Below are 10,136 nucleotides of genomic sequence, written 5' to 3' on the forward strand. Positions count from 1 at the left end.
TTCCTGTTATAGAATATTAGCTCAAACGTATTGTGGAGCTCCTGCACCTAAATATATACAGTACCAACACCCAAAATGAGTACCGGCGCCTATTTCAGTCCAAGTCAAGTATTGGGGACCATCCATACTTAGAATGTATTGTAGCGACCCGCACAGACAGCTGTGTGTTATGTGTTAGGCTAGGAGGTGGTTGTGTTGTACTGACCAGTACCCGGTGTTCGCGGGGTCCGACATGTCAATCAACCTGCTATCTGCCAATCACGGGAATGCCTGGAATGTTCTGATGCCGGGCATCCTGGTGGTTGGCGGAGTGGCGTGGAGGGGGGTTGGGCAGGGGGGTGGAGCATTGGAAGTTAAGACCAGGTTCAGCCTTTGTTCTCTCTCTCTTACGTCTGGGCTTCACAAGAGAAGGTCACGATTGGCTTGTGGGTTATCTGTCATCTATTTGGCGTGTGCTACGGCCCAAACAGTAGCCTGTGTAAAGTTGGTTTAATAAACCGTCAATTCGCAAACTCAAGCCTCTGTCTGGACAATTGTTCATTTATGATCTAGTCAGGTCATTACAGTATGCACGCGTGAATGTAAATCGTTTTTGGTAAAAGCGTCTGCAAAATGGCACATATTATTATTTATAAAAAAATATATGTTTCTGTAAAAGGATGTATATGTTAATATTGTACGGTCATTGAGCATTTAATAATAAAAACTGCTGAACGTGTTTTGCTATTTGAATGTGTATTTCTCTCACACGCGTTTGCATAAACCTAAATCAGGGTGAGAGTGACCTCTGCTGTACAAAATAGGGCACCCTTATGTCAAGCTCTGACGTGAGGGTATCAAGCGCTTGAAGCGAGATGGTGGATGGTGGTTGGAAGAGCGCGCTTGTTTGAAATGGAAAAGCGTTGCGGTAGCTTTTTATAAAGAACATCAAGAAGAAGCAGCTGCTTTATAAATGGGGATGCACTGTTGAGCGCAACATCCCGAGGGGTTCGTGCTGATTGTACGGAGATTGTGACAGCCGGTTAAATGGCTTCCCTTGCGAAGGCAAGAACAAGATGTATGTCAGGAGAAGTGCAGTATTATCATAAGTAAACTTGGAATATGGAGGAAAAAAAGAGAGGCAGATTATTTCGAAAAGAGAGGGAGGAAGAGGGTGAGTTTGAGTCGTTAAAAATGGCAGAACAAGGGAGATGGTTTGTTAAAACAAGGGAGATGGTTTGTTGCCTTGGTAGAAAGTGTAAGCAGAGTGAGCTGAAATAGGGGGAGAAGTGGAAGTTAATGAGGGCGAAGTATCCGAGGTGGCAGATGTGGTGTAGTTCTCGAAGCCTGAGGCTTGCACCGAGGGTCAGGATAAAGACCTATATAATAGGCGGTGTCAGAGGAAAGCCCATAAATTGTCAGAGACTCCAGCCACCCAAGTCATAGACTGTTTTCTCTGCTACCGCACGGCAAGCTGTACCGGAGCTGTACTTATAACAGCTTCTACCCCCAAGCTATAAGACTGCTGAACAATTAATAAAATGACCACCAGACTATTTACATTGACCCCCCCCCCCCCATTTGTTATGTACACTGCTGCTACTCGCTGTTTATTGTCTATGCATAGTCACTTCACCCCTACCTACATGTACAAATTACCACTGACTCAGTACCGGTTCCCACTGTATATAGCCTCTTTATTGTTTTTTATTGTTACATTTACATTTAAGTCATTTAGCAGACGCTCTTATCCAGAGCGACTTACAAATTGGTGCATTCACCTTATGACATCCAGTGGAACAGTCACTTTACAATAGTGCATCTAAATCTTAAAGGGGGGTGAGAGGGATTACTTATCCTATCCTAGGTATTCCTTAAAGAGGTGGGGTTTCAGGTGTCTCCGGAAGGTGGTGATTGACTCCGCTGTCCTGGCGTCGTGAGGGAGTTTGTTCCACCATTGGGGGGCCAGAGCAGCGAACAGTTTTGACTGGGCTGAGCGGGAGCTGTGCTTCCTCAGTGGTAGGGAGGCGAGCAGGCCAGAGGTGGATGAACGCAGTGCCCTTGTTTGGGTGTAGGGCCTGATCAGAGCCTGGAGGTACTGAGGTGCCGTTCCCCTCACAGCTCCGTAGGCAAGCACCATGCTCTTGTAGCGGATGCGAGCTTCAACTGGAAGCCAGTGGAGAGAGCGGAGGAGCGGGGTGACGTGAGAGAACTTGGGAAGGTTGAACACCAGACGGGCTGCGGCGTTCTGGATGAGTTGTAGGGGTTTAATAGCACAGGCAGGGAGCCCAGCCAACAGCGAGTTGCAGTAATCCAGACGGGAGATGACAAGTGCCTGGATTAGGACCTGCGCCGCTTCCTGTGTGAGGCAGGGTCGTACTCTGCGGATGTTGAAGAGCATGAACCTACAGGAACGGGCCACCGCCTTGATGTTAGTTGAGAACGACAGGGTGTTGTCCAGGATCACGCCAAGGTTCTTAGCGCTCTGGGAGGAGGACACAATGGAGTTGTCAACCGTGATGGCGAGATCATGGAACGGGCAGTCCTTCCCCGGGAGGAAGAGCAGCTCCGTCTTGCCGAGGTTCAGCTTGAGGTGGTGATCCGTCATCCACACTGATATGTCTGCCAGACATGCAGAGATGCGATTCGCCACCTGGTCATCAGAAGGGGGAAAGGAGAAGATTAGTTGTGTGTCGTCTGCATAGCAATGATAGGAGAGACCATGTGAGGTTATGACAGAGCCAAGTGACTTGGTGTATAGCGAGAATAGGAGAGGGCCTAGAACAGAGCCCTGGGGGACACCAGTGGTGAGAGCGCGTGGTGAGGAGACAGATTCTCGCCACGCCACCTGGTAGGAGCGACCTGTCAGGTAGGACGCAATCCAAGCGTGGGCCGCGCCGGAGATGCCCAACTCGGAGAGGGTGGAGAGGAGGATCTGATGGTTCACAGTATCGAAGGCAGCCGATAGATCTAGAAGGATGAGAGCAGAGGAGAGAGAGTTTGCTTTAGCAGTGCGGTGCGCCTCCGTGATACAGAGGAGAGCAGTCTCAGTTGAATGACTAGTCTTGAAACCTGACTGATTTGGATCAAGAAGGTCATTCAGAGAGAGATAGCGGGAGAGCTGGCCAAGGACGGCACGTTCAAGAGTTTTGGAGAGAAAAGAAAGAAGGGATACTGGTCTGTAGTTGTTGACATCGGAGGGATCGAGTGTAGGTTTTTTCAGAAGGGGTGCAACTCTCGCTCTCTTGAAGACGGAAGGGACGTAGCCAGCGGTCAGGGATGAGTTGATGAGCGAGGTGAGGTAAGGGAGAAGGTCTCCGGAAATGGTCTGGAGAAGAGAGGAGGGGATAGGGTCAAGCGGGCAGGTTGTTGGGCGGCCGGCCGTCACAAGATGCAAGATTTCATCTGGAGAGAGGGGAGAAAGAGGTCAGAGCACAGGGTAGGGCAGTGTGAGCAGAACCAGCGGTGTCGTTTGACTTAGCAAACGAGGATCGGATGTCGTCGACCTTCTTTTCAAAATGGTTGACGAAGTCATCTGCAGAGAGGGAGGAGGGGGGATTCAGGAGGGAGGAGAAGGTGGCAAAGAGCTTCCTAGGGTTAGAGGCAGATGCTTGGAATTTAGAGTGGTAGAAAGTGGCTTTAGCAGCAGAGACAGAGGAGGAAAATGTAGAGAGGAGGGAGTGAAAGGATGCCAGGTCCGCAGGGAGGCGAGTTTTCCTCCATTTCCACTCGGCTGCCCGGAGCCCTGTTCTGTGAGCTCGCAATGAGTCATCGAGCCACGGAGCGGGAGGGAGGACCGAGCCGGCCTGGAGGATAGGGGACATAGAGAGTCAAAGGATGCAGAGAGGGAGGAGAGGAGGGTTGAGGAGGCAGAATCAGGAGATAGGTTGGAGAAGGTTTGAGCAGAGGGAAGAGATGATAGGATGGAAGAGGAGAGAGTAGCGGGGGAGAGAGAGCGAAGGTTGGGACGGCGCGATACCATCCGAGTAGGGGCAGTGTGGGAGGTGTTGGATGAGAGCGAGAGGGAAAAGGATACAAGGTAGTGGTCGGAGACTTGGAGGGGAGTTGCAATGAGGTTAGTGGAAGAACAGCATCTAGTAAAGATGAGGTCGCGCGTATTGCCTGCCTTGTGAGTAGGGGGAAGGTGAGAGGGTGAGGTCAAAAGAGGAGAGGAGTGGAAAGAAGGAGGCAGAGAGGAATGAGTCAAAGGTAGACGTGGGGAGGTTAAAGTCGCCCAGAACTGTGAGAGGTGAGCCGTCCTCAGGAAAGGAGCTTATCAAGGCATCAAGCTCATTGATGAACTCTCCGAGGGAACCCGGAGGGCGATAAATGATAAGGATGTTAAGCTTGAAAGGGCTGGTAACTGTGACAGCATGGAATTCAAAGGAGGCGATAGACAGATGGGTAAGGGGAGAAAGAGAGAATGACCACTTGGGAGAGATGAGGATCCCGGTGCCACCACCCCGCTGACCAGAAGCTCTCGGGGTGTGCGAGAACACGTGGGCGGACGAAGAGAGAGCAGTAGGAGTAGCAGTGTTGTCTGTGGTGATCCATGTTTCCGTCAGTGCCAAGAAGTCGAGGGACTGGAGGGAGGCATAGGCTGAGATGAACTCTGCCTTGTTGGCCGCAGATCGGCAGTTCCAGAGGCTACCGGAGACCTGGAACTCCGCGTGGGTCGTGCGCACTGGAACCACCAGATTAGGGTGGCCGCGGCCACACGGTGTGGAGCGTTTGTATGGTCTGTGCAGAGAGGAGAGAACAGGGATAGAGAGACACATAGTTGACAGGCTACAGATGAGGCTACGCTAATGCAAAGGAGATTGGAATGACAAGTGGACTACACGTCTCAAATGTTCAGAAAGTTAAGCTTACGTAGCAAGAATCTTATTGACTAAAATGATTAAAATGATACAGTCCTGCTGAAATAGGCTAGCTGGCAGTGGGTGCGTTGTTGACACAACACTAATTAAGTCGTTCCTTGTGTTACTTTTTATTATTTTTTTACTTTAGATGATTTGGTAAATATTTGGTAAATATTTTTGGTAAATATTTTCTTAACTCTTCTTGAACTGCACTGTTGTAAGCACTTCACGGTAAGGTCTACACTTGTTGTATTCATCGTATGTGATAAATAAAGTTTGATTTGATTTTCAGATGAGTCAAGGGAGAGGGATCCTGGGAGGAGTGGTGTGAGTAGTATATCTGTACCAGTAAAGAGGGAAATGCCAACAAGTGATATGTTTCAGTAAGATTGGATTTTTTACATTTATAGCAATGGTTATCAACTGTACTGCAGGGATGGAATGTATGTTGCAGAAAATTGAGGTTGTGCGAATTTGGGTGTACGAGACTTTACATCAGAAGAGTTACAGGGTGTCTTAAGTGGTGGGCTCCCTTCCTTTCAACTTGTTGGCCTGAGGTAGGAAATAGATGTAAATAGTGGAGTAGGGTAGTGTTATTTATATATTTTTGTGTTCGTGTTTTGTTAGATGGTAACGTATTTGTTTATTTATTCTAAGTATTAGGGAGTTGTACTCCAGTCTAGTAGGTGGCGATAATGCAACATTTACTGGATGCCAACCGCCGTTAAACCTCATCGAAGAACAAGCTCTGGCGTATGTAGTTTTACGACGGTGTGCTTTACCACTTTCCGACAGTGTTACTCGGGAAGCGCAAGTCTTGTGAATAATCCGTTTTGGTTTCCTGTTTTAAGTTCTGAAAACGAATATTTAGATATTTCAAACTAATTATCGCTATACATAACTATATCGATAACCGATATAGTGCAAGTACCAGTCGAAATACGTGTTCTATTAGCTTCAGTTCAGTTCTGAAGTTACAACTCGAAGCCCAGCGGCTTTGAAAAGTTTGTTGTTGTCACGTGACGTGATACGAATGCGGTGATAAAGTTTTTGTTTGTTATTAAAACGACCATAGATACAAAAACAACATTCTATATTACGTTACTATTTCAAAACAATGCCTCAACCAAAATACAGGAAGATTGCTGTGATTGGGTACAGATCTGTTGGTGAGTGAAATAAGAAGCTAAGTTACTTAGCCATCCTTTGTTTTTGTTTTCATAGTTAACGTTGCTGCTAGATGGTTAGCTAGCAATAGCGTAGTTATGATAAAAACAAACAAAGGCTAGCTAGCTTCTAGTACCAAAACAGAATCAAGCACATAAGATAATGTCATAGCTCTGTAATTGTGTAGTGTGTTAATGTATAAACCTTGTAGTTGATAACCTTCTGCTTACTCTAGTCACCATGCCAAAGTTGTGCGCTAACAATTTAAGCCAAGTTCCACGATGTGTTAACGCGGCCAACAAACGTTACTAACGTTAGCTCATAGACCTAGCTAGCTAGATGCTTTCATTGTGAAACCGCTGCAGTCATAACTAACACAGCCAATCACAATGTATAACTGTTGGTCAGAGTCGGGTAACAAATGGTATTATTATTATATTATTATTATATTACTATTATATATAAATGGTCATTTTGTTTTCCTATGATTTTGGAAATTGCTGCTCATCGGCCTCAACAATGCCATTTTTCTCTACCTCTACAGGAAAGTCTTCTCTCACAATACAGTTCGTGGAAGGACAGTTTGTAGATTCATATGACCCTACCATTGAAAACAGTAAGTATTTTTATTTCGTTTTTTCGTTGGATCAGTTTTGTTATTCTAAGTTATTGCAGCCACTATCATTGAGGGTCAAATAATATGCATGGGTGAAAAGCAGAACATATGCTCCTTTTTATGATCATGCTATATCCAGCAATTACCTTATGTGGCATAGCCTGGACTTGACAACTTCCTCTTCAACTCTTTCCAGCCTTCAACAAAATGGTGTCTGTCAACGGTCAAGATTTCAATCTTCAGTTGGTCGATACTGCCGGTCAGGTATGTATGCTTTACATTACTCATCTTCTTTCTTTACCTCTGTTTCTCTGCTCTCTGAAATAACACAAAATACATGTTCTGGTGATTAGTGACCATTTGTGCCGATGCAACATGTAAAATGGTTGGGATATGAAGGAAAACAACAGACAATATTATTTTCAGAAGCACTTGTCCGTCCTTGTGTTTTCTCTCTCTAACCGATTTCTCGCCTTATATCTACAGGACGAGTACTCTATTTTCCCTCAGTCTCATTCAATGGACATCCATGGTTATGTCTTGGTCTACGCAGTAACCTCCATGAAAAGGTGAGAAGTCACGGGTACATTTAATTTTCAGTTCATTTTTTGTCCTGGCCCTCTGATCTTGTGACTCTACTGTGTGTATAGATAGTTGTCTGTCCATCAATACACACTGGTAACCTGTCTCTTTTTGTCTTTCACTTTTTGCAGTTTTGAAGTTGTTCAGGTTCTTCATGACAAGCTGCTAGATATGGTTGGGAAAATACAGTAAGTTAACCAAAGTTATAAAAGGTTAGTGATGCTGCTTTTGATGATCTGTTTGGATTGTAAAAAATTGGTTTTCCAAGTACACTTTAAAATGTAGGTGTGTTCTTTTAGGGTGCCAACTGTTCTTGTTGGAAACAAAAAAGATCTCCACATGGAAAGGTAAACCTACTTGAGCTGAATGAAGGAGGAGCGCATTGGTGCTCCCACTCACATGCATGGCTGGTACATTATGTATAGAACCAAGCCACTAGCATCCCATTTTAAAAACTGGCATATGGTTTCACCTTGGTTTTCCATCTAAGGTCTTGGACCTTGTGGTCATATAGGTACATTAATGCTATCTGACCTATAAAAAGGTGTGATTTCATTACATCATGCTCAATGTGTCCCTCCTCCCCTCAGGGTGATCAAACCAGAGGAAGGGAAGAAGCTGGCCCACTCATGGGGAGCAGCATTCATGGAGTCTTCTGCTAAGGAAAACGAGGTAGACAAAGATATCTTCTCTGTAGACAGAGTTACTCATAAAAATGTGTCTCTTCAAAAGCATGAACTTATTTATTGATTTGTTTTTCTACTTTCAACTCTATGCATTGCAGACCGCTGTAGAGGTATTCAAGCGGATCATTCTGGAGATGGAGAGGGCGGATGGGAACGTTCCCTCCGAGGATAAAAAGTGTGCCGTGATGTAAGAGGGTCTCACCAGGACAGCAGTAAGCTCATTGGATGAAGCCAGGAGACACAACGTCACCAGCCTGCCAATCATGACTTCCCTAGCACCAAGGAGCCGCAGTCGCGATGTGGCCACTTTATAATTCAACAGTGTTTTACCCAACGGCACCCAATCACACTCGAGGCTAACTAAAAATAACTCTGACAGGTGTCACACAAGGGTGTCACTGTCAGTTTTACTGAAGTCTATCAAGTTTGGTTGGCATAAACCAAACCTCATGAAAATACCAAATGTAATGTAAGCCTAAACTTCACAACAAAAAACAGCTCCCTGATAATTGCAATCAAATAGCTAGCCATGTATCAACAGATGGAGTGGTGACTGGCTAGTGTCCCCAACTCTCACTGGCTAGCTTCACCTTGTACATAATAAGGGCTGACCTTGATGCCTAAAAAACATGCCTGACTTTTTTTTCTCGGGTCATTTTTTGGAAAGTCACTATCATTCACAACTGATTAATGTATTGGTTACAGTATCTTGGAATGAGTTCTCTTTCACATAAGATGTGTATTGCAGAAATACATTTCCTCTAGCATTGGTCTTGGCTAACATTTTTTCACTGTAAAACTTTCAGCAAGTCAACTTCAGGTTACACTTCACTCTTGAACTGTAAATATTTATTTTAGGAAACATGCCAATTTGTATTTTCTAGAATACAGTTTTATGTTCTTCTGGTTGGCAGATTGGTCCTCGCTCCTTTCCGCTATGATCTACCATCTGACTTTAATAATTAAGCTGTAATTATCCAGTGGATGAGGCACCCTTGAATGATGTTTAGAAAAGAATGGAATGGATCTGTTGTATAAAAATAAGTTGTGGCCTTTTGATCCCAGAGAACTAGGATCGTATACACAGGTTTGATAGTGTTGTTAGTTTTATTCTGAGATAATACAAGTGTGTTCATTCAGCAGCCTATTGAATGAAATGTCTGCATATAATTATACTATAATTAAGAAGATGGAGTTGCAGTTAAGGGCATTCACTGATAATTCCTTACCACTGTGGACTGTTAACCAGTTCATGGGGATCACAGGACCTGCTGGTTTAGTTTTCATTTTGGGGTTTTGATTCCAGAAGTGATGTAGGGCTCCATCAAGCCAAGCAAGGACGCCTTATGACACATGATCACGTATGAATTTATGTTGAGTCGGGGACTCCCAGTGGACAAAGTGCTCACCATAACCTGATTTTCGTGTCCACAAAAGATCAATTCGATGCCCAATGGTTTTTACTGACATTACTTACATTTATCCAGAAGGTCCAACCCCTAGTGTTGAATAATTGTTGTTTAGAATTTTTTCATAGAGTGCTTTTCTCTGAATTAGTAGATTGATTGATGATGCAGTCTAAGGCTGAGTTTACACAGGCAGCCCAATTCTACGCTTTTTTTTTCACTACTTGGTCCTCCGACCAATCAGATTTGTGCTGAAAAAGATCTGATGTGATTGGTCAAAATATCAGAATTGGGCTGCCTGTGTAAACTCAGCCTAAGAGAAGCTGGAGATGTTGTGTCTTGTGCCTTTACCCTTCAATCCCCCCCTTTACTACATCCCCCCCCCTTACTACCCCCCCCACACACACACACCTGTTTCCCTACTTGACTCAAGATCCTGTTTTTTTTCTCTCCCTTCTCTGTTGACTTGACCCAATGGGGAAAACAAGGTGCACAACACACACCTGAACACCAATACCCCCACATTGGTTAGTGTTAACTCAGAACTATTGCTGTAAACTGTTTTGTATATATAAATATTTTACTCCTTTAAAAGTCTATTTTTTTTTTTAATTGATTAGTTGTGTCATGGCTGCTCAATAACTGTCTGCAGCTAAGAATTTGAATTCCATCTCTGACACAGAGACATACAGCCACTATAATACCACACCACTTGGAGACAAATCTGTTAGTAAATTAGTAATTATTTATTTGACAAAACCAAATTATGATGCTTACAATTATGCAGATGTATTTTTAAATTGCCCCTGTACTAAGCCTAAGCCGTCATTGATGGTCT

The 10,136-nt window shown here is 44.5% G+C and overlaps 1 protein-coding gene across 1 annotated transcript; it reads left to right on the forward strand.

Moving 5' to 3' along the window:
• Window positions 1–5,630: 5,630 nt before the first annotated feature.
• LOC124019803 (GTP-binding protein Rheb-like) lies at window positions 5,631–9,892 on the forward strand. The gene is made up of 8 exons (XM_046335239.1): window positions 5,631–6,010; window positions 6,553–6,624; window positions 6,821–6,888; window positions 7,111–7,193; window positions 7,338–7,394; window positions 7,506–7,553; window positions 7,797–7,878; window positions 7,991–9,892. The coding sequence occupies exons 1-8, from the start codon at window positions 5,959–5,961 to the stop codon at window positions 8,081–8,083; spliced, it is 555 nt and encodes a 184-aa protein (XP_046191195.1). The 5' UTR covers window positions 5,631–5,958; the 3' UTR covers window positions 8,084–9,892.
• The last annotated feature ends 244 nt before the right edge of the window (window positions 9,893–10,136 follow it).

Source organism: Oncorhynchus gorbuscha, linkage group LG03 (assembly GCF_021184085.1).
Source record: "Oncorhynchus gorbuscha isolate QuinsamMale2020 ecotype Even-year linkage group LG03, OgorEven_v1.0, whole genome shotgun sequence".
Taxonomy (NCBI): domain Eukaryota; kingdom Metazoa; phylum Chordata; class Actinopteri; order Salmoniformes; family Salmonidae; genus Oncorhynchus; species Oncorhynchus gorbuscha.

Coding starts and splice junctions, on each gene's coding strand:
- LOC124019803 (XM_046335239.1), top strand. CDS start 5,959: ATGCCTCAACCAAAATACAGGAAGATTGCTGTGATTGGGTACAGATCT. Junction 6,625..6,820: donor TGACCCTACCATTGAAAACA/GTAAGTATTTTT, acceptor AACTCTTTCCAG/CCTTCAACAAAATGGTGTCT. Junction 6,889..7,110: donor TGGTCGATACTGCCGGTCAG/GTATGTATGCTT, acceptor TTATATCTACAG/GACGAGTACTCTATTTTCCC.